Below are 25,009 nucleotides of genomic sequence, written 5' to 3'. Positions count from 1 at the left end.
GTGTACAGTTATCGCCCTGAGGGAGAGGAGCTGAGACACACCAGTCTGTGTACAGATATCTCCCGGACAGAGAGGGGACTGAGGGACACCAGTCAGTGTACAGCTGTCTCCCTGAGAGAGGAGATTGAGGGACACCAGTCAGTGTATTGATATCACCCTGAGAGAGAGGGACTGAGGCACCAGTCTGTGTACAGACATCTCCCTGAGAGCGAGGGACTGAGAGAGACCAGACAGTGTACAGATATCTCACGGGGAGAGGGGACTGAGAGACACCAGTCTGTGTACACATCTCTCCCTGGGCGAGAGGGGACTTAGAGACACTAGTCAGTGTACAAAAATCTCCCTGAGGGTGGGGACTGACAGACACCATTCAGTGAACACATATCTCCCTGAGAGAGAGGGGACTGAGAAACACCAGTCAGTGTGCATAAATCTCCCTGTGAGAGAGGGGACTGAGAGACACCAGTCTGTGTACACATATCTCCCTGGGCGAGAGGGGACTAAGAGACACTCGTCAGTGTACACATATCTCCCTGAGTAAGGGAGAATGAGTGACAACAGTCAGTGTACAGGTATCTCCCTGAATGCGAGGGGACTGAGAGACACTAGTTTGTGTACAGATATCACCATGAGAGAGGGGACTGAGAGAGACCAGTCAGTGTACAGATATCTCCCTGAGAGAGAGGGACTGAGAGACACAAGTCAGTGTACAGATATTTCCCTGTGAGAGAGGGGACTAAGAGACACCACTCCGTGTACAGATATCTCTCTGAGCGAGATGGGCTTGAGAGAGACCAGTCAGTGTGAAGATATCTGCCTGAGAGAGAGGGACTGAGGCACAAGAGGCAGTGTATAGATATGTCCCTGAGATTGAGGGGCTGGGAGAGACACAAGCCAGTGTACAGATATCTCCCTGAGAGGGGACTGAGAGACACCAGTAAATGTATAGATATCTCCATGAGGGAGACGTGACTGAGGGACAACAGTCAGTGTACAGATATCTATGAGAGAGAGGGGACTGAGAGAAATCAGTCAGGGTACAGATATCTCCCTGAGGGAGAGGGGACTGAGAGACACCAGTCAGTGTACAGATATCTCCCTGAGAGAGAGGGACTGAGAGACTCCAGTCAGTGTACAGATATCTCCCTGAGAGAGAGGGACTGAGAGACACCAGTCAGTGTACAGATATCTCCCGGACAGAGAGTGGACTGAGGGACACCAGTCAGTGTTCAGATATCTCCCTGAGAGAGAGGGACTGAGAGACAGTGTACAGATATCTCCCTGAGAGGGAGGGGACTAAGAGACACCAGTCAGTGTGCAGATATCTTCCTGAGGAAGAGGGGAATGAGTGACACCAGTCAGTGTACAGGTATCTCCCTGAGAGAGAGGGACTTAGAGACACCAGTCAGTGTACAGAAATCTCCCTGAGAGTGAGGGACTGAGAGACCAGACATTGTACAGATATCTCACTAGGAGAGGGGACTGAGAGACACCAGTCAGTGAGCAGATATCTCCCTGAGAGAGAGGGGACTGAGAGAAATCAGTCAATGTACAGATATTTACCTGAGAGAGCGGAGCTGAGCGACGCCAGTTATTGTACAGATATCTCCCTGAGGGAGAGAGTCTGAGGGGCACCTCTCAGTGTACAGATATATCCCTGAAGGAGAGGGGACTGAGAGACACCAGTCAGTGTGCAGATATCTCCAAGGGAGAGGGACTGAGAGACACCAGTCCGTGTGCAGATATCTCCCTGAGAGAGAGGGGACTGATAGACACCAGTCAGTGTAAAGATATCTCCCTGAGAGAGATGTGACTGAGAGACAGCAGTCAGTGTACAGATATCTCCCTGAGAGGGAGGGAACTGAGAGACACCAGTCTGTTTACAGAAATCTCCCTGAGAGGGAGAGGGAACTAAAAGACACCAGTCGTTGTACATTTATCTCCCTGAGGGAGAGAGGACTGAGAGACACAAGTCAGTGTACAGATATCTTCTTGAGTGATATAGACACACGTCCATGTACTGAGATCTTCCTGGAAGAGGGGAGTGAGAGACATTAATCTGTGTAGAGATATCTCCCTGAGAGAGAGGGGACTGAGAGACACCAGTCAGTGTACAGATATCTCCATGAGAGAGAGGAAACTGAGTGACACCAGTCAGTGTACAGATACCTCCCTGAGAGAGAGGGACTGAGAGACACCAGTCAGTGTACAGATATTTCCCTGAGAGAGAGGGGACTGAGCGACACCAGTCAGTGTACAGATATCTCCGTGAGAGAGAGGGGACAGAGAGACACCAGTCAGTGTACAGGAATCTCCCTGCGAGAGAGGGAACTGAGAGACACCACTCGGTGTACAGATATCTCTCTGAGCGAGATGGGCCTGAGAGAGACCAGTCAGTGTAAAGATATCTGCCTGAGAGAGAGGGACTGAGGCACGCCAGGCAGTGTATAGATATGTCCGTGAGAGTGTGGGGCTGGGAGAGACACCAGTCAGTGTACAGATATCTCTGTGATGGAGAGGGGACTGAGAGACAACAGTCAGTGTCCAGATATCTATGAGAGAGAGGGGACTGAGGGAAATCAGTCAGGGCATAGATATCTCCCTGAGGGAGGGGACTGAGAGACAACAGTCAGTGTACAGATATCTACCTGAGGGAGAGAGACAGAGAGATACCAGTCAGTGTACAGATATCTCCTTGAGAGAGAGGGGACTGAGACACCAGTCAGTGTACAGATGTCTCGTTGAGAGTTAGAGACTGAGAGACTCCAGTCAGTGTACAAATATCTAGCTAATGAATGATGTTTCTTGACAGATTGCAGAATTCATTCGCTACAAAAAACTGCAGGAAGAGGCGTTGAAGACATTTCAAATTTATTGCGACGAGCAGGTACTTCACCTTTTAACTTACCTGGGAGTGTTTGATGGGACAGTGTAGAGGGAGCTTTACTCTGTATCTAACCCGTGCTGTACCTGCCCTGGGAATGTTTCATGGGACAGTGTAGAGGTTGCTTTACTCTGTATCTAACCCATGCTATACCTGCCCTGGAAGTGTTTGATGGGACAATGTAGAGGGAGCTTTACTCTGTATCTAACCTGGGCTGTACCTGCTCTGGGAGTATTTGATGGGACAGTGTAGATGGAGCTTTACACTATACATAACCCATGCTGTACCTGCCCTGGAAGTGATTGATGGGACAGTGTATAGAGAGCTTCTCCCTGTATCTAACCCGTGCTGTACCTGCCCTGGGAATGTTTGATGAGACAGTGTATTGGGAGATTTACTCTGTATTTAAACTGTGCTGCACCTGCCCTGGGAGTGTTTGATTGGATAGTGTAGATGGAGATTTACTCCGTATCTAAATCCGAGCTTTACCTGCCCTGGGAGTGTTTGATGGGACGGTGTAGAGGGAGATTTACTCTATATCTAACTGGTGCTGTACCTGCCCCGGCACATGTTTGATGGGACAGTGCAGAATAAGATTGACTCTGTATCTAACTTGTGCTGTACCTGCACTGGGACTGTTAGATGGGACAGTGTAGAAGGAGCTTTACTCTGTAACGAACCCTGTGCTTTACCTGCCCTGCGTGTGTTTGATGGGACTGTGTAGAAGGAGCTTTGCGCTATATCTAACCCCGTGCTCTAACTGCCCAGGGAGTGACTGATGGGGCAGTGTCAAGGGAGATTTACTCTGTATCAATCCCGCGCTGTACCTGCACTGGGAGTGTTTGATGGGACAGTGCAGAGGGAGCTTTACTCGGTATCTAACCCTGTGCTGTACCTGCCCTGGGAGTGTTTGATGGGACAGTGTAGATGGAGCTTTACTCGGCTTCTATCCCCGTGCTGTACCTGCCCTGGTATTGTTGATGGGACAGTGAAGAGGCAGCTTTACTGTGTATCTAACCCGTGCTGTGCCTGCCCTGGGAGTGTTTGATGGGCAAGTGTAGAGGAAGCTTTACACTGCATTTATCCCGTGCTGTACCTGCCCTCGGAGTGTTTGATGGGACAGTTCAGAGGGATCTTTACTCTGTTTGTATCCCATGCTGTACCTGCCCTGGAAGTGTTTGATGGGACTGTGCAGAGGGAGCTTTAATCTTTATCTAATCCATGCTGTACCTTCCCTGGGAGTGTGTGACAGGATAGTGTAGAGGTTCCTTATCTCTGTATGGGACAGTGTAGAGGGAGCTGTACCTGCCTTGGGAGTGTTTGATGTGTAGAGAGAGGTTTACTCTGTATCTAACTTGGGCTGAACCTGCCCTGGGTGTGTTTGATGAGACAGTGTAGAGGGAGCTTTACTCTATATCTATACCCGTGCTGCACCTGCCCTCGGAGTGTTTGATGGGACAGTTCAGAGGGAGCTTTAGTCTGTATCTAACCTGTGCTGTACCTGCCCTGGGAGTGTTTGATGGGAAGTGTAGAGGAAGCTTTACTCTGTATCTAACGCTGTGATGTACCTGCCCTGGGAATGTTTGATGCGACAATTTAGAGGTCTCTTAACTCTGTATCTCACCCGTGCTGTAGCTGCCCTGGGAGTGTTTGATGGGACACTGTAGAGGGAGCTTTACTCTGTATCTAATTTGTGCTGTACCTGCCCTGGGTCTTTTTGATGGAACAGTGTAGAGAGATGTTTACTCTGTATCTAACTAGTGCTGTACCTGCCCCTGGTATTGTTTGATGGGACAGTGTAGAGGGATCTTTACTCTGTATCTAACACCATGCTGTTCCTGCCCTGGGATTGTTTGATGGAACAGTGTAGAGGGAGCTTTACTCTGTATCTAACCCGTGATGTACCAGCCCTGGGAGTGTTTGATGGGTCAGTGCGGAGGTTGCTTTACTCGGTGTCTAACTAATGCTGCACCTGCCCTGGGGGTGTTTGATGGGACTGTGCAGAGTGAGCTTTACTCTATATCTACAGCATACTGTAACGGCCGTGGAATTGTTTGATGGAACAGTATAGTCGGAGCTTTACTCTGTTTCTATGCCCGTGCTGTACCTGCCCTGGGATTGTTTGATTACCTAGGGTGCTTTACTCTGCGTTTATCACATGCTGTACCTGCCCTGTGATTGTTTGATAGGTTAGTGTAGATGGAGCTTTACACTGTATTTAACCCGTGCTGTCCCTGCACTTGGAGTGTTTGATGGGAGAGTGTACAGGAAGCATTACTCGCTATATAACCCGTGCCATACCTGCCCTGGGGGTGTTTGATGGGACAGTGTAGAGGGAGATTCACTCTGTATCTAGCCCGTGCTGTCCCTGCCCTGGGACTGTTTGTTGGGACAATGTAGAGGGAGATTTACTTGGTATCTAACCCATGCCATACTTGCCCTGGGAGTGTTTGACGGGACACTGTAGAGGGAGCTTTAATCATTATTCTACCCCTGCTGTACCTGCCCTAGGAGTTTTTGATGGGACAGTTTAGATCTCCCTTAACTCTGTCTTCACAAAGGAGGACACAAATAACCTCCCAGAGATGTCGAGGAACATAGGTTCGGATGAAAGGGAGGAACTGAAATAAATCAGTATTTGTAGGGAAATGGTGTTAGGGAAATTGACGGGATTGAAGGCCGATAAATCCCCAGGGCCTGATAATCTACATCCTAGGGTACTTAAGGTAGTGGCCCTAGAAATAGTAGATGCATTGCTGGTCATCTTCCAACATTCGATAGAACCTGGAACAGTACCCATGGATTGGAGAGTAGCTAATGTTGCCCCACTATTCAAAAAAGCTGGTAGAGAGTAAACGGGGAATTACAGACCTTTAAGCCTGACATCGGTAGTGGGGAAAATGCTAGAGTCCATTATCTAAATATATAAAACAGTATGTCTCTCTGTCTGTCTGTCTGTCTTTCTGTCTGTCTGTCCGGCTATACAATCAAAAGTTATAGAGCGTACCTACACATATGTTATATCAAAAGAAAGCTTATCATTAGGGGACTCTCATAGGTGTATTTACTTTTTGGTGGGACAAAAATTGTGCTGACGGTATCCAAAAAACGTTCAAAATTCCGCTCATTATCCGCTCATTAGCATCGAGTGACGTGAAGGTTCATTGCGTGTGCGGGCGGGCCATCCGAGAGTCAAGTGACGTGACAATTGACCAATCCTACAGTTCAGTGACCTGATGGTTGACCAATCTGTGCGTGTGTGGGCGGGCCTAATGCTTCTGAGTTGAGGTGAGTGGCCGCCATATTGATTCCAAACTTTTCATTTCTTTTTCCCACTTTCTGCGTGTTTCTTTTCAAAACTAGATTTCCAGCAAAAAAAAAGTTGCTTTTAAAACACAAATTGTTTTTTTAAAAAGTTAATTAATTTGTAAATCTTTTCTCTAACCTCTGTAATTTTCCTACCTTTCATCGTTTTTGCAGGCAGGCCTCGAAGCCTGGGCCCCTGTTGCCCAGCCACGCCTGAGCTACACACCTCCCATCCCGCTCAACAAGCGGCCCGCGATCGCTGTCATCTTTCTAAAGGCTGGCAGCGCGGGACTGAGGCGAGCGTAGCCATCGCCGCCATCTTAATAAAGGCAGGCGGGGCGGGAGTCAGCGCGTGCATCAACGTCGGCCCGGAGCGCGAGCGTATCGGCGGTCTTGAAGCCGGCTCGGGCGGGGGGCAGTGCTCGGGAGGGTGAGAAGGGGGGGGGGAAGGGTTACCCCGGTCACCGGGCCCGGCCCTCTCTCACAGCCTCAAGCCAGCTCACACCGGTTCCCGGGGCTTGGCTCCAGCGCAGACCCAGCCGCAATCGGCGGTCTTGAAGTCGGCTCGGGAGGGCGGGGCTCGGGAGGGCGGAGAGTGGGACACGGAAAGGGGGGAAGGGTTACCCCAGCAACCATGCCCAGCCGTCTCTCACAGCCTCAAGCCGGCTCACGCCCGTTCACGGGGCTTGGCTCCATTTGCGGCCGCGGGACACTCACCCTCTCTCTCTCCTTCCCTCTGTCTCTCTCTCCTCCCCCCTCCCCTCTCCCCCTCCCCTCCCCCCTCCCCCTCTGCCCCCTCCCCCTCTCCCCTCTCCACCCTCTGCCCCCCTCCCCCCTCTCCCTCTACCCCCTCCCCCCTCTCCCCTCTCCCCCCTCCCCCTCCCCTCTCCCCTCTCCCCCTCTCTCTCTCCCCTGCCTCACCCTCTCTCTCTCCCCCTCTCTCTCTCTGCCCCCTCCCTCCTCCCTCTCTCTCTCCCTCCCTCCCCCCCTCTCTCTCCCACCTCCCTCCCCCTCTCTCTCTCCCCTCTCCCTCCCCCTCTCTCTCTCCCCCTCCCTCCCCTTCTCTCTCTCCCCCCTCCCTCCCGCTCTCTCTCCCCCTCCCTCCCCTCTCTCTCTCCCCCCTCCCTCCCACTCTCTCTCCCCCCTCCCTCACTCCCCCCTCCCTCACCCTCACTCCCTCCCCCTCTCTCTCTCTCCCCCTCTCTCTCTCTCCCCCCTCCCTCCCCCTCTCTCTCCCCCTCCCTCCCCCTCTCTCTCTCCCACTCCCTCCCCCTCTCTCCCTCCCCCTCCCTCCCCCTCTCTCTCCCCCCTCCCTCCCCCTCTCTCTCTCCCCCTCCCTGCCCCTCTCTCTCTCCCCGTCCCTCCCCCTCGCTCTCTCCCCCTCCCTCCCACTCTCTCTCTCCCCCCTCCCTCCCCCTCTCTCCCCCTCTCTCTCTCCCTCCCCCTCTCTCTCTCCCCCTCCCTCTCTCCCCCCTCCCCCTCTCTCTCTCCCCCCTCCCTCCCCCTCTCTCTCTCCCCCCTCCCTCCCCCCTCTCTCTCTCCCCTCCCTCCCCCTCTCTCTCTCCCCCCTCCCTACCCCCCTCCCTCCCCCTTCTCTCTCCCCCCTCTTTCCCCCTCTCTCTCCCCCCTCCCTCCCCCTCTCTCTCTCCCCCCTCCCCTCTCTCTCTCCCCCCTCCCCCTCTCTCTCTCTCCCCCTCCCTCCCCCTCTTTCTCTCCCCGGTCCCTTCCCCTCTCTCTCTCCCCCTCCCTCCCCCTCTCTCTCTCCCCCTCTCTCTCTGCCCCCTCCCACCCCCTCTCTCTCTCTGCCCCCTACCTCCCCCTCTCTCCCAGACCCCTCCCTCCCCACCCCCTCCCTTACACTCTCTCCCCGCCCCCTCCCTCCCCCTCTCTCCCCCTCTCTCTCTGCCCCCTCTCTCTGCCCCCTCCCTCCCCCCTCCCTCCCCTCCCTCCCCCCTCCCTCCCTCCCTCCCTTCCTCCCTCCCCTCCCTCACCCCCCTCCCTCCCTCCCCCTCTCTCTCTGCCCCCTCCCTCCCCTCTCCCTCTCTCTCCCCCTCTCTCTCTACCCCCCTCTCTCTCTCACTCCCCCCTCTCTCGCTCTCCCCCCTCTCTCTCTCCCCCCAGTCTCTCTCTCCCCCCAGTCTCTCTCTCGCCCAGTCTCTCTCTCTCTCTCTCCCCCAGTCTCTCTCTGTCTCTCCCCCAGTCTCTCTCTCTCTCCCTCCCCCTCTCTCTCTCTCTCTCTCCCCCAGTCTCTCTCTCTCTCCCCCCAGTCGCTCTCTCTCTTCCCCCCAGTCGCTCTCTCTCTTCCCCCCAGTCACTCTCTCTCTCACTTCCAACAACAGCATGCCCTCAAAAAAGCCTCAGCACCGCCGGGCACTTCAGCTAGTAAAAGATGTAATAGCAGAGCACTTGGAAAACAGTGACAGGATCGGACAAAGTCAACATGGATTTACAAAAGGTAAATCGTGCTTGACTAATCTACTGGAATTTTTTGAGGATGTAACTGGTAAAATAAATAAGGGAGCACCAGTGGATGTGGTGTATTTGGACTTTCAAAAGGCTTTCGATAAAGTCCCACATAAGAGATTAGCGTGTAAAGTTAAGGCACATGGGATTGGTGATAAGGTACTGACTTGGATAGAGAACTGGTTGGCAGACAGAGAGCAAAGAGTTGGAATAAACTGGCCTTTTTCCGAGTGGCAGGCAGTGACTAGTGGGGTACCGCAGGGATCGGTCCTTGGACCCCAGCTATTCACAATATATATTCATGATCTAGACGCGGGAACTAGATGTAATATCTCCAAGTTTGCAGAGGACACAAAGCTGGGTGGGCGTGTGTGCTGTGAGGAGGATGCCAATAAAAACCAGTATGATTTGGACAGGTTGTGTCATTGGGCAGAAGCATGGCAGATGCAATATAACGTGGAGCAATGCGAGGTTATCCACTTTGGTGTCAAAAGCAGGAAGGCAGATTATTATCTGAATGGCAATAGATTGTAGAAGGGGAAGTGCAACGAGATCTGGGTGTCCTTGTGCACCAGTCGCTGAAGGTAAGCATGCAGGTGCAGCAGGCGGTTAAGAAGGCAAATGGTATGTTGGCCTTCATAGCAAGAGGGTTTGAGTACAGGAACAAGGATGTCTTGCTGCAGTTGTACAGGGCCTTGGTGAGACCACATCTTGAGTATTGTGTGCAGTTTTGGTCGCCTTATCTGAGGAAGGATGTTCTTGCCATGGAGGGAGTGCAGCGAAGATTCACCAGGCTGATACCTGGGAGGGCAGGAATGACGTATAAGGAGAGATTGGGTCAATTGGGCTTATACTCGCTTGAGTTTAGAAGAATGAGAGGGGATCTCATTGAAACTTATAAAATTCTAACAGGACTAGACAGACTAGATGCAGGAAGGATGTTCCCGATGGTCGGTGTAATGATGTCAGCAAATAGAGATGGTATTTGCCTGTTCGATTGTGATGCCTTAATAGCATGTTTGCATGTATTGATTGCTTGTGCCTGACCAGCAGAGGTCATGTGACCGAGACAAGCAAGGCAGTGCAGTTTAGTTTCAGTTTCGTTCTAGATGCATCACAAGCATTGTGTCTCCTGTAAAGCTGTATAAAGAGTTGAACAGACTTTAGATTAAAAGTAATTCTCTTTCATAAATGCCTCATCATTGAACCCACAAAGAAATCAATACATGGTGTCAGAAGTGACTGAAAGAGATGAAGAGAAAAAATCTGAAGTTAAATCAGCTCTCCACAAATTAGCAAGCCAAAAGAGAACATCGTTGCTTACCATTGGAGAATAGCAAACGAAGTGAAAAAATGAAAGGTTTACACCCACCGGCAAAGCTTCATTTGACAGGTAATGTGGCTGAAAATTGGAGGAGATTCAAACAACGTTTGGAGTTGTTTTTATCAGCAATCGGAGCTGACGAGAAAAGTGATAATAAGAAATCGTCAGTGTTCTTACATGTCGTGGGTGATGAAGCGCTGGAGGTGTATAATAACTTCACATTCGTTGTTGATGGAGACAAAATGAAGCTAGATAAAATAATGGAACAGTTTGAGGCCTACTGCATACCTCAACGTAACGTGACGTTTGAGAGGCACAGATTTTTCACATGTGTACAGAAAACGGGTGAGACTATTGATCAGTATGTGACTGAACTGAGAAACAGAAGCAAATCGTGTGAATTTGGGGGACTGACAGACTCGCTGATAAAAGACAGACTGGTGTGTGGTATTCCAGATAATGGTCTAAGGGAAAGACTGCTAAGAGAGCAAGATCTAGACCTGGGAAAAGCCATAGCACTGTGTAGGGCTACAGAGACTGTGAAGTCGCAAGCAAAAGAGCTGTTCAGTGATAGTAGCTGCAACGTGGATGCAGTGAGTAAGAACGGACACAAACCGTTTAACAAAAAGGGCGCCAATGTGAAAAAAGAGGCATGGCCAGCAAACAAAAATGAAAGGGGCAATCGAAAGTCATGTAGTCGATGCGGTACACAACATACACCAAAAAAGTGTCCAGCATATGGTAAAACATGCAATAGTTGCAACAAAAACAACCATTATGCCCGTTGCTGCAAGAACCAAGTGCAACAAAGCAAGGTCCATGCAGTAGATGAAAGCGACATAGAGGAGTTCAATATAGATGTTGTGTCTGAAAACAAAGAAGAAAAAAGAGACTGGAAGTTGATACTAAAAGTGAATGACATACATATTCCATTTAAATTGGATACTGGAGCACAAGTTACTGTGATATCAGAGACTGATTTTAAGAAAATTAGACCCAGACCAAAGATACATGGAATAAAAGTGAAAGTGACAGGATACTCAGGTACTGATATACCAGTGAAAGGAAGATGCATTGTCAAAGTAACACACAAGGACAGAGAGCACACGCTAGCATTAATTGTGGTGCCAAAGGATGTGCAAGCCATACTAGGTTTAAAAGCCTGTGAGAGACTGAACCTGGTAAAGAGAGTCCTCGTTGTGGAAAGCGAAGGAGAGACAGTCTATGATGAACTGAATGTTGCGTACACACCGGGTAAGCTGATGTATACAGCAGATACGTTGTCCAGAGCTGTTGACCCAGGAGAGCCTGCAAACACAGTGAAAAGATTGAAGTACAAGGCAAAAGACAGTGGAACTGACTTCTACCAGAGCATGCTTGTATACCGCACAGCGCCGCTCGAGTGTGGTATGCCACCAGCCCAACTCCTTATGGGACGTCGGTTAAGGTCAAACTGTTGAGTCTGTTTGTTTCAGTTATGTTTAGGATCAATCACTGGACACAGACAACAAGAATAACTTTTAACAGGTCTTTACTATTCGGAGGTCAGGGCTGAACTGCCCAGCAAATCCTTACACAACACTTATATACCGGTGTGGTCACCACCGGTATTACAGTATACAGCAGCCAAGAGAAAGTAGTACATCTCTTAAAGTAGTTCTCTTAAGGTGGAACAGGTTACATACACCACAATCCTCCCTTTTTAGCTTAACAGTTGTATCCCCATTTAACATAACATAATAACATATATACAACTTCATGCAAAACAGTTCAAAGATTCAGTCTCTGAGGAGGCCTCTTGATTCGAGTTGGATAACGCCTTTCAGGGGTCTCTGATTCTCGTTGTTGGGGTGACTCATCTAGTTGATCCCCTATGGATAGGACATCATCATCAGGTACATTCACTTCTGAGGTAGATGCTTCAGGTTCACTAACTTCTTCCACGGTTGTCTCTGCCGTAACCATGGGTTCGACCCTTGTTCTCGATTCTACCAGTTGGTCAGCATGACGCCGTATTACATTTTCACCAACATCTACCGTGTACATCAGGGGTCCTTGTCTGGCCCGAATTGTTCCAGATTGCCATTTCTCGTTTTTATAATCCCGGGCTAACACTGGTTGTCCTATTTCGAAACTCCGAGTGGTCTTGTTATTTATATGCTGGAACTGTTTGTTTTCAACTTCCCTCCGCACATTTGGTTTTAACAAGTCCAACCTGGACCGCAACCTCCTGTTATAGAACATCATGGCAGGACTTTGGTTTGTCACTGCATGGGTGGCGTTTCGATATGCCAGTAGGAATTTGTCCACCTTGCGTTGTAGTGCAATCTGATCTTCGCTCATGGCCTTTATCACTTTTTTGAACGTTTGTACAAATCTCTCGGCCAACCCGTTTGTAGCCGGATGATATGGGGCAGAGGTATAATGTTTCACCCCATTCTTCTTCATGAATCTCTGGAATTCTTCTGACACGAACTGCGGTCCGTTGTCTGAACATATTTGTTCTGGCAATCCATTTCTTGCAAATATCGTTCTTAACACCACGATCGTCTTTTCCGAGGTAGTGGTAGTCATCTTAATCACTTCTGGCCATTTAGAATGTGCGTCCACCGCAATTAAAAACATGGAGTCCATGAGAGGACCAGCAAAGTCAATATGTACACGTTGCCATGGGGTTGAAGGCCATTCCCATGGATGCAGCGGTGCAATCGGAGGTGCATTTTGCACTTTTTGGCACCCTGAGCAGCTTTTCATCAGCTCCTCTATCTGTTGGTCGATACCCGGCCACCACACATAAGCCCTAGCAAGGCTTTTCATCTTGACTCCCCTCAGATGACCTTCATGCAGTTCCTTTAGAACTCTCTCTCTTAACTTAGGAGGAATAATCACCCTTGTTCCATACATCAATGTTCCTTGACAGACGGACAGCTGTTCTCGTCTTGCTGAGAATGCCGGTAACAGTGGATCACCATGTGCTGGCCATCCCTTCACTGTCACTTCGTAGACCCGGGACAGTGTCGGGTCGTTCCTGGTTTCTCTTTCAATACTTGCATTGGTGACTGGTAAACATTCGATGATGGTCGAGTGAAATAACTCAACAGGGTCAACCGTCGGTGCCTCCTCCTCTGTAGGTAGTGGCAGGCGCGACAGCCCATCAGCATTACCATGCTGCTTTGTACCTTTGAATTCTATCTGATATTGATGTGCCCCTAGGAAAAGGGACCATCTCTGGAGTCTCTGTGCTGTCATCACTGAAACACCCTTCTTAGGGTTAAAAATGGATACCAACGGCTGGTGGTCTGTCAGAAGCGTAAACTTTTGGCCCTGCAGGTAATGATTAAACTTCTTTACTCCCCACACAAGGCTGAGAGCCTCCCTATCTATCTGAGCATAGTTGCACTCAGCGGAGGTCAATTATCTGGATGCGAACGCAACTGGCCTCTCCTGGCCATTTGGCAACTTGTGTGAGAGTACTGCCCCAATACCATATGGAGAAGCATCACAAGCCAAACGAATAGGCAGCGTTAGGTTGAAGTGAGCCAACACTTCCTCTGAGGTGATCAATGCCTTGCTTTCGCGAAAGGCCCTCTTACAGTCCTCGCTCCACTTCCATGGTACTCCCTTCCGCAAAAGAGCGTTCAGCGGGTGCAGCACCGTGGATAAATTTGGCAGAAACTTATGGTAATAGTTAATCAACCCGAGAAACGACCTCAATTGGGATACATTATCTGGAGCGGGAGCCTTCACAACAGCTTCGATCTTGTCAGGAGACTTATGAAGCCCCTCCTGGTCAATGACATGACCACAGTACGAGATCCGCTTCTGAAAGAATTCACATTTCTGGCGATTAACTCGAAGACCATATTCTTTCAATCTGGTGAGCACCAGTTCCAAGTTTGCAAGGTGTGCCTCGTCATCATCTCCTGTAATCAGAATATCGTCCAGGTAACATTGTGTACCTGGAATTACCTGTAATACCTGCTCCGTGGCCCTCTGCCAAATTGCTGGAGCCGATGCCACTCCAAAAACCAGTCTATTATACCAGTACAAGCCTCTCTGCGTGTTGATCGTGAGATACTGGCGTGACTCTTCCTCAACTTCCATCTGTAAGTACGCCTGCGCCAGGTCTATCTTGGTGAAGTGTTTCCCGCCAGACAACGAAGCGAAGATATCCTCAATCCGCGGAAGCGGATACTGCACCGTGTGAAGCACCGGATTAACAGTGATTTTGAAATCTCCACAGATGCGAACCTTCCCCGGTTCCCCCGGCTTGTTGCTCGATGAACGCTTCATGACGGGGACAATGGGCGTGGCCCACTCACTCCAGTCTACCTTAGACAGTACTCCTGAACGTTCTAGCCCTTCCAGCTCAGCTTTCACAGCAGGTCGTATTGCATAAGGTACCGGTCTGGCTTTGAAAAATTTCGGGTATGCATGTTCTTCAACCTTGATGTTTGCCGTAATTCCTCTCAGTGTTCCCAGTCCCTGTTGGAACACCTTTTTAGCATCGTCCAATATTCTGGACAATCGTTTAGGTTTGACATCTTTTGTACCGGAATCTACCGTTAGTGCTTTTAAGGAATGCCAGTCCATATTTATTTTCCTAATCCACTCCCGTCCCAATAGTGGTGGACCTCCCTCAGGTAGCACATATAAGTCTATTCCTCGGCTTTCTTTGCCCTTGTGGACCACCTTTACCTCTATCTTCCCGATGGGGTATACTCTTTGCCCCGTGTATGTTTTCAATACAATCTCCGTATCCCGTAGGGGAATATGTGGGAATAACCTTTTGTAATCTTTCTTATTCATGACCGTCAATGCCGATCCAGTGTCCAATTCCATCTTCACTTGGACTCCTGCTATCTGAAGTGTGACCCAAATTGTTTGGAGGTCTGCTTCCTTACCAACATTGTGTACTCTTAGACTACCCAGTTCATTACTGCTGGAGTCTGAATCTGACTCCTGTTCGTTCGAACTGTTCTCTGTCACCTTGTGTACCTTTCTGTACTTGTCCTGCGGTGACTTTTTGTTGCTGGTCTTCTTTCCTGACCGGCATACTTTAGCTATGTGACCAAGCCTGCCACATTTTCTGCATTCCTGATTTTTGAACCAGCACTGGTTCTGATCGTGCGTTGTCTTTCCACAACAATAACATTTTACTGTACTCAAGACCATTTGATTGGTTGTGAGTTCCGGTGACCATAACTGCATTTCCGCAGTGCCTCTCGCTGCCGCTTCGTGCGATGCTGCAATAGTGACAGCTTTATCAAGCGTAAGCTCATTCTCCTCAAGCAGTCGCTTTTGTGTTCCTTCTTTCAACAATCCACACACAAATTTATCTCTCAGCGCATCTGCTAGTCCTGTTGCAAACTGACAGTACTTTGCTAGCTTACGCAGTTCAATTAAAAATTCAGCGTTGCTTTCTTCTTTCAGCTGCGTTCTTCTGTAAAATTTAAATCGTTCTGCTATCATCAGCGGCGTGGGGTTTAAATGATCTTTCAGGACAGTAACAATACTCGTGAAAGTCTGATCCGCCAGTTTATTTGGTGGTAGAAGGTGCTTCAATAGCCCGTATGTTTTCGCACCCATTGAGCTTAATAAGGTTAGTGCTTTCTCATCATTTGGTACCTTATTTGCTTTACAATACACTTCCATGCGTTCTACATACGTGGTCCAATCTTCGATATCACTATCAAAGGTATTAATGCTCCCATGTTTAGGCATCATTGCAATTTTTAAAAAAAAAATTATTTTTCTCAAAATGGCGGCTTCCCGCGCTTGTCTTCTTCCCCCACCTACTAAAATGGCGGCTTCCCGCGCTTGGCGGTCTTTCCCGCGCTCGTCTTCTTCCCCCGCCGACTACAATGGTGGATTCCCACGTTTGCCTTCTTCCCCCGCTGGCTGCAATGGCGATTGCCTTGCTGCTGCCATTCTCGCCTCCCCAGCGGTTCTCACTCCCCGACGCTGCTTTGCCTCGCAGCCCCGCTTGCAGCCCGGTCCTTTACACCGGCTGCGTTTGAATTCTCCGTGGCTCTCGTGCCTTAAGCTTCTCAAATCCCCGATGCTGCTTTGCCTCGCAGCCCCGCTTGCAGCCCAGTCCTGTACACCGGCTGCGTTTGAGTTCTCTGCGGCTCTCGAGCCTTAAGCTGCCCCAGTCACTGCGCCTCTTGGCCTCGATTGCAGCCCGGCCCTTTCTACCGGCCGTGGTCGAGCTCTCCGCCCTTATTCCTCCGTTTTCCCTCCCCTACTCCACAGCCAACGCGGTCGACTTTCTGCTCGTGTCGCTGATCGGCTTATCCACCACCATGGTAGAAGGGATGGTCACTGCCTGTCGCTGATGGAGGGCTTCGTGGTCAGAATTCTTTTTCTTTTTAACCCGGGTTCTCGATGCCTCCCGTGCGATGGTGCTCAGCAGGATGATGAGGGTGGATGCCTCTTCTCGACGCCCGTTCTGAGGACGAAGCTGCCTTGGATGTAAAACTGCCGCAGGGTAAGATCGGACTCGTCGCCACTGTTGAGTCTGTGTGTCTCAGTTATGTTTAGGATCAATCACTGGACACAGACAACAAGAATAACTTTTAACAGGTCTTTACTATTCAGAGGTCAGGGTTGAACTGCCCAGCAAATCCTTACACAACACTTATATACCGGTGTGGTCACCACCGGTATTACAGTATACAGCAGCCAAGAGAAAGTAGTACATCTCTTAAAGTAGTTCTCTTAAGGTGGAACAGGTTACATACTCCACACAAACCTACCCATCCCGGAGAACCTCCTGAAAACAAAAGAGGGGGAGAAAGTGAGGAAGTTCAAAGAACAACAGAAAGAAAAGCAAAAGTACTACTATGACAGAGGAACACAAAACCTACCTGAACTCCACACTGGTGACCAAGTAAGGTTGAAAGACAAAACAAACACATGGACTCAGAAGGGAACTGTCCTGAGTGAAGTTCAACCAAGATCATACACCATTCAGACAGATGAGGGTGCTGTTCTGAGAAGAAATCGTCGAGATCTTCTCATGGGACCAGCCACAGCAGGTCAAGAGACTGATACTGTTGAACAACCTGATCACACAGCTGAGAACCAATCATCTGAGGCAACAACTCAGATTCAAGGACAATCAATCAGAAAATCCTCAAGACACGTGAAGCCTCCTGAGAGACTTATTGAGCAAATTTAAGGACTATTGTTAAAGAAGGAAGTAATGTTATCTTATTCTTTCCTCAAGTTCTAGTGTATTGACATATTTCATGTGAACACACAAAGCAAGGTTAAAAAACCTTGATCATGATAATGATAATGTAAGTTCATTAAGTGTTACAGTTAAAATGCAGATTAATACAAAGAAAACATGTTGTTAGTTAAAAGTAAAATACTTTTGTTTTAAGAAAAGGAGATGTTATGATATCAGCAAATAGAGATGGTATTTGCCTGTTCGATTATGGTGCCTTAATAGCATGTTTGCATGTGTTGATTGCTTGTGCCTGACCAGCAGAGGTCATGTGACCGAGACAAGCAAGGCAGTGGAGTTTAGTTTCAGTTTCTTTCTAGATGCATCACAAGCATCGTGTCTCCTGTAAAGCTGTATAAAGAGTTGAACAGACTTTAGATTAAAAGTCATTCTTTTTCATAAATGTCTCATCATTGAACCCACAAAGAAATCAATACAGTCGGGGGGTCCAGAACCAGTGGTCACAGTCTAAGGATAAGGGGTAAGCCATTTACGACAGAGATGAGGAGGGATTTCTTCACCCAGAGAGTGGTGAACTTGTGAAATTCTCTACCACAGAAGGCAGTAGAAGCCAATTCATTAAATATATTCAAGAAGGAGTTGGATATATTTCGTAAGGCTAAAGGGATCAAGGGATATGGGGAGAAAGCAGGGACAGGGTACTGAATTAGGATGATCAGCCATGATCTCATTGAATGGCGGAGCAGGCTCAAGGGGCCGAATGGCCTACTCCTGCTCCTATCTTCTATGATTCTATGTAACTAACCCACGCTGTAACAGCCCTGGTAGTGTTTGATGGGACAGTGTAGAGGAAGCTTTACTCTGTATCTAACTTGTGCTGTACTTGCTCTGGGACTTTTTGAGGGGTCAGTGTATAGGAAGCTGTACTCTCTATCTAACCCATGCAATACCAGCCCTGGGAGTGTTTGATGGGATCGTGTAGAGGGAGCTTTACTTTGCATTTAACCCATCTTGTACCTGCCCAGGGAGTGATTGATGGGACAGTTCAGAGGAAGCTTTACTCTGTATCTAACCCATGCTGTTCCTGCCCTGGTAGTGTTTGATGGGACAGTGTAGAGGGAGCTTTACTCTGTATCTAACCCGTGCTGTACCTGCCCTGGGAGTGTTTGATGGGGCTGTGTCGATGGAGCTTTACTCTATATCTAATCCATGCTGTACCTGCCCTGGGATTTTTTGATGGGACAGTGTAGAGGGAGCTTTACTCTGTATCTAACCCGTACTGTCCCTGCCCTTGGAGTGTTTGCTGGGACAGTGTAAAGGGATCTTTACTCTGTTTCTAACCCCATGCTGTACCTGCCCTGGGAGTGTTTGATGGGACAGTGTAGAGGAATCTTTACTCTCTATCTAACCCCTGTTGTACCTGTCCTGGGAGTGTTGATGGGACAATGTAGTGGGAGATTTACTCTGTATCTATCCCATGCTGTACCTGCCCCTGGAGTGATTAATGAGAGAGTGTAGAGGGAGCTTTACTCTGTATTGAACCCGTACTGTACCAGCCCTGGAGGGTTTGATGGGACACTTCTGAGAGAGCTTTACCCTATATTTAACCTGTGCTGTACCTGCCCCGGAATGTTTGATAGTGTTGTGTAGAGGGAGCTTTACTCTGTATTTAACCCATGCTATGCCTGCCCTGCGATTGTTTGATGGGACAGTGTAGAGGGAGCTATACTCTGTATCTAACCCCATGCTGTCCCTGCCCTGGGAGTGTTTGATGGGACAGTGTAGAGAGAGCTTTACTCTGTATCTAACCCATGCTGTTCCTGCCCTGGTAGTGTTTGATGGGACAGTGTAGAGGGAGCTTTACTCTGTATCTAACCCGTGCTGTACCTGCCCTGGGAGTGTTTGATGGGGCTGTGTCGATGGAGCTTTACTCTATATCTAATCCATGCTGTACCTGCCCTGGGATTTTTTGATGGGACAGTGTAGAGGGAGCTTTACTCTGTATCTAACCCGTACTGTCCCTGCCCTTGGAGTGTTTGCTGGGACAGTGTAAAGGGATCTTTACTCTGTTTCTAACCCCATGCTGTACCTGCCCTGGGAGTGTTTGATGGGACAGTGTAGAGGAATCTTTACTCTCTATCTAACCCCTGTTGTACCTGTCCTGGGAGTGTTGATGGGACAATGTAGTGGGAGATTTACTCTGTATCTATCCCATGCTGTACCTGCCCCTGGAGTGATTAATGAGAGAGTGTAGAGGGAGCTTTACTCTGTATTGAACCCGTACTGTACCAGCCCTGGAGGGTTTGATGGGACACTTCTGAGAGAGCTTTACCCTATATTTAACCTGTGCTGTACCTGCCCCGGAATGTTTGATAGTGTTGTGTAGAGGGAGCTTTACTCTGTATTTAACCCATGCTATGCCTGCCCTGCGATTGTTTGATGGGACAGTGTAGAGGGAGCTATACTCTGTATCTAACCCCATGCTGTCCCTGCCCTGGGAGTGTTTGATGGGACAGTGTAGAGAGAGCTTTACTCTGTATCTAACCCATGCTGTTCCTGCCCTGGTAGTGTTTGATGGGACAGTGTAGAGGGAGCTTTACTCTGTATCTAACCCGTGCTGTACCTGCCCTGGGAGTGTTTGATGGGGCTGTGTCGATGGAGCTTTACTCTATATCTAATCCATGCTGTACCTGCCCTGGGATTTTTTGATGGGACAGTGTAGAGGGAGCTTTACTCTGTATCTAACCCGTACTGTCCCTGCCCTTGGAGTGTTTGCTGGGACAGTGTAAAGGGATCTTTACTCTGTTTCTAACCCCATGCTGTACCTGCCCTGGGAGTGTTTGATGGGACAGTGTAGAGGAATCTTTACTCTCTATCTAACCCCTGTTGTACCTGTCCTGGGAGTGTTGATGGGACAATGTAGTGGGAGATTTACTCTGTATCTATCCCATGCTGTACCTGCCCCTGGAGTGATTAATGAGAGAGTGTAGAGGGAGCTTTACTCTGTATTGAACCCGTACTGTACCAGCCCTGGAGGGTTTGATGGGACACTTCTGAGAGAGCTTTACCCTATATTTAACCTGTGCTGTACCTGCCCCGGAATGTTTGATAGTGTTGTGTAGAGGGAGCTTTACTCTGTATTTAACCCATGCTATGCCTGCCCTGGGATTGTTTGATGGGACAGTGTAGAGGGAGCTATACTCTGTATCTAACCCCATGCTGTCCCTGCCCTGGGAGTGTTTGATGGGACAGTGTAGAGGGAGCTTTACTCTGTATCTAACCTGTGCTGTACCTGCCCTGGGAGTGTTTGATGGGACACGTTAGAGGGAGCTTTACTCTGTATCTGAGATGTAAGTGGTTTTTGATCCTCGCCCAATTGCTAGACGGACGGTTTGAATCGCCCCGCCTTACGAAAGTTCTATACCCGGGAATTATTATTCAGAGTGTAAATGAAATAAGTTACGGACAGGAATGCTTCAGTGAAAAATCGTACTTATATTTATTTGGTCTAACATACACTTGGTAAAACATGCACTACTAAACAAAATCACAATCCCTGTGGAGAATAAAATCCAGATTACAATCAACATACATGCAGTACAAAACTGGGGACTATAACAAGCAGTAATTCCCTTGTTGCTATGGTGGACTATAATTCTACCCCTACCAGTGAATTACCCAGTCGCATAAAACCCCTTCGCCTGGCTGAACCAAACGAAGCTCCCATCCTCGGAATAGCCCAAAAGCTCCACTTCTGAGAAAACTCTGAGCTATTTTACACCTCACCCAGCCTGCCTGGGATATCTGGTTTACTGGCTTGGGACACTCGAGACTATGCATACCCCCACACGCGGTAGGTTTTGATCGTTCTGCTCGGTGGCTTCTCTGGTACTTCTTGTTAGCTCGATCTTTTTGGAGCAGAAGCAAGAGAGAGAGAGAGAGAGAGAGAGAGAATGGTGGAAAAGGGTCTATCTTTTATAGGAGGCTGGCTACCCCTATCTATCCCGCCAATCTTTAAAATCCTTTTGCTTCTGAGCACTCCGGTGCTTAATCAGTGATAATTCATCATCAGACCCATGATTATTCCGTGATTGGATTAATGGCCCTATGTCTGGAACATATCTTTCGGTCTTTGTGTTGGGAAAAAACTGGCTCCCGTTTGGCTGGCTGAGGCCAGTGGGTTCATTGTTCTGCTTCTCTTCTGAGATGGAGGTGAGAAGGGCTTGTGCATATTAGAGTCATAGAGTCATAGAGTTTTACAGCACAGAAAGAGGCCCTTCGGCCCATCGTGTCTGCGCCGCCCATCCATCCCTGTCCAGTCTAATCCCATTTTCCAGCATTTGGTCCATAGCCTTGTATGCAATGGCATTTCAAGTGCTCATCCAAATGCTTCTTGAATGTTGTGAGGGTTCCTGCCTCTACCACCCTTTTAGGCATTGAGTTCCACATTGAACCACCCTCTGGGTGAAAAAGTTCCTCCTCAAATCCCCTCTAAATCTCCTACCCCTTACCTTGAATCTATGCCCCCTCGTTATTGACCCCCCTACTAAGGGGAAAAGTTCCTCTTTGTCTACCCTATCTATGCCCCTCATCATTTTGTACACCTCAATCAGGTCCCCCCTCAGCCTTCTCTGCTCCAAGGAAAACAACCCCAGCCTGTTTAGTCTTTCTTCATAGCTGAGGCGCTCCAACCCAGGTAACATCCTGGTGAATCTTCTCTGCACCCTCTCCAAAGCAATCACATCCTTCCTATAGTGAGGCGACCAGAACTGCACACAATACTCCAGCTGTGGCCTCACCAGCGTTTTGTACAGCTCCATCATAACCTCCCTGCTCTTATATTCTATGCCTCGGCTAATGAAGTCAAGTATCCCATATGCCTTTTTAACCACCTTATCTACCTGTTCCGCTGCCTTCAGGGATCTATGTACATGTACACCAAGGTCCCTCTGACCCTCTGTACTTCCTAGGGTCCTACCACTCATTGTGTATTCCCTTGCCTTATTTGTCCGTCCAAAATGCATCACCTCGCACTTTTCAGGGTTAAATTCCATTTGCCACTTTTCCGCCCATCTGACCAACCCGTTTATATCGTCCTGTAGCCTGAGGCTTTCCTCCTCGCAATTTACCACCCCACCAATTTTCGTGTCATCTGCGAACTTACTGATCATACCTTTTACATTCTCATCCAAATCATTTATGTAGATCACAAACAACAAGGGACCCAGCACCGATCCCTAAGGTACCCCACTGGACACAGGCTTCCAGTCACAAAAGCAACCTTCGACCATCACCCTCTGCCTCCTGCCACTCAGCCAGTTTAGGATCCAACGCGCCATGGCACCCTGGATCCCATGGGCTCTTACCTTCTTGACCAGCCTCCTATGCGGGACTTTGTCAAAAGCTTTACTGAAGTCCATGTAAACCACATCCACAGCATTTCCCTCGTCCACCCCCCTCGTCACCCCCTTGAAAAATTCAATCAGATTTGTCAGACATGATTTACCCTTGACAAAGCCATGCTGACTATCCCCGATTAATCCTTGCCTCTCCAAGTGGAGACTAATTTTGTCCCTCAGAATTTTTTCCAATAATTTCCCCACCACAGATGTTAGGCTCACTGGCCTGTAATTCCCTGGTTTATCCCTGCTACCCTTCTTGTATAATGGTACTACATTAGCTGTTCTCCAGTCCTCTGGTACATCCCCTGTGGCCAGAGAGGTTCTGAAAATTTGTGTCAGAGCCCCTGCAATCTCCTCCTTTGCCTCCCACAGCAGCCTGGGATACATCTCGTCCGGGCCTGGGGATTTATCCACTTTTTGGCCTGCTAAAACCGCGAGCACCTCCTCCCTCTCGATGCTAATATGTTCAAGTATGTCACAGTCCCCTTGCCCGATTTCTATGTCTGCATCGTCTTTCTCCATGGTGAACACAGATGCAAAAAATTCATTTAAAACCCCACCTACATCATCTGGCTCTGCACACAGATTGCCACTTTGGTCCCTAATGGGCCCTACCCTTTCCCTGGTTATCCTCTTGCCCTTAATATACTTATAAAACATCTTAGGATTTTCCTTTATTTTGCTCGCCAGTGTTATTTCATGGCCCCTCCTCGCCCTCCTAATTTCTTTTTTAAGTATGCCCCTGCACTTTTTATACTCTTCTAGGGCTTCTTCCGTCTTTAGTCTTTTGTAACTGCCAAAAGCCCACCTTTTATTTCTAATGCATTTTTGTATATCCCTTGTCATCCAAGGTTCCCTTTGCTTGTTGGTCCCACCCTTGACCTTTACAGGAACATGTTGGCGCTGTACTCTCTCTATTTCCCTTCTGAAAGTCTCCCACTGTTTTGATGTGGATTTTCCTATAAGTAGCTGCTCCCAGTCCACTTTGGCCAGATCCTGCCTTATCATATTAAAATCGGCCTTCCCCCAATTTAGAACCCTTATTTCCGGGCCGTCTTTGTCTTTTTCCATGACCACCTTAAATCTCACCGAATTATGGTCACTGTCGCCAAAATGCTCTCCTATTGATACTTCCGCCACTTGCCCGGCTACATTCCCCAGAATTAGGTCCAGTACCGCCCCCTCTCTTGTAGGACTTTCTACATGTTGGCTCAAAAAGCTCTCCTGGATGCACTTTAAGAATTCTGCACCCTCTAAGCCTTTCACACTCTGACTATCCCAATTTATATTGGGGAAGTTGAAATCCCCCACAATTATTACCCTATTATTTTCGCACTTCTCTGAGATTTGCCTACATATCTGTTCCTCTACCTCCCCCTGACTGTTTGGGGGCCTATAGTACACTCCCAGCAAAGTGCTTGCCCCCTTTTTGTTTTTAAGTTCTACCCATATGGCCTCATTAGAGGAACCTGCTAATATATCATCCCTCCTTACAGCAGTAATTGACTCCTTAATTAATATTGCAACACCCCCTACCCTTTTACACCCCCCTCTGTCTCGCCTCAAGATGCTATACCCCGGAATATTGAGCTGCCAGTCCTGACCCTCCCTCAACCATGTCTCCGTGATAGCAACAATATCGTACTCCCATGTGTTCAACAACAACTTCAGTTCATCCACCTTATTTGCAAGACACCTTGCATTAAAATAAATGCCTTCCAGCCCTGTCATATTCCCTTTTGCCTTCACATATTTGCTCTGCCTTCCCAGCTGACTTGTTTTTTCCTCTGTATTTGGCTGTAAATCACCCCCTACTATAAGTCCACTCTGTACCCCATCCCCCTGCCAAGTTAGTTTAAACCCCCCCCAGCAGTGCTAGCAAACCTCCCCGCAAGGATATTGGTTCCCCTCTGGTTCAGGTGTAAACCGTCCGACTTGTACAAGTCCCACCTTTCCCAGAAGCAGACCCAGTGATCCAGGAAACTAAAGCCCTCCCCCCTGCACCATCCCTTTAGCCACGCATTCATCTGTTCTATCTTCCTATTCCTATACCCACTAGCACGTGGCACCGGGAGTAATCCAGAGATTACAACCTTTGAGGTCCTGCTCTTTAATCCTTCACCTAGCTCCCTAAATTCTTGCTGCAGGACCTCATCCCTCTTTTTACCTATGTCGTTGGTACCAATGTGGACCACGACCTCTGGCTGTTCACCCTCCCCCTCCAGAATGCCCTGCAGCAGCTCAGTGATATCCTTGACCCTGGCACCAGGGAGGCAACAAACCATCCTGGATTCACGTCTACGGCCACAGAAACGCCTATCTGTTCCCCTTACTATAGAATCCCCTACCACTATTGCTCTCCCACTCTTTTTCCCCCCTCCCTGGGCAGCAGGAGCACCCCCAGTGCCAGCAAGTTGGCTGCTGCTGCCTTCCCC

At 48.8% G+C, this 25,009-nt stretch overlaps 1 protein-coding gene across 4 annotated transcripts in view; it reads left to right on the top strand.

Annotated features, from left to right (window-relative positions):
* Positions 1-25,009, top strand: part of LOC147095435 (RING finger protein 112-like) — a 478,940-nt gene that overhangs the window by 263,820 nt on the left and 190,111 nt on the right. For all 4 annotated transcript variants that reach the window (XM_085974583.1, XM_085974582.1, XM_085974584.1 and 1 more), the window contains one exon: positions 2,813-2,887. In XM_085974583.1, coding sequence (XP_085830709.1) covers positions 2,813-2,887 — 75 coding nt within the window. The remainder of the gene's footprint in view (positions 1-2,812; positions 2,888-25,009) is intronic.

This window comes from Somniosus microcephalus, unplaced genomic scaffold (genome assembly GCF_052327205.1).
Source record: "Somniosus microcephalus isolate GS21.2 unplaced genomic scaffold, FLI_Smic_1.0 unresolved_chr1, whole genome shotgun sequence".
Classification (NCBI taxonomy): domain Eukaryota; kingdom Metazoa; phylum Chordata; class Chondrichthyes; order Squaliformes; family Somniosidae; genus Somniosus; species Somniosus microcephalus.
This window is presented reverse-complemented; position numbering and strand designations above follow the sequence as displayed.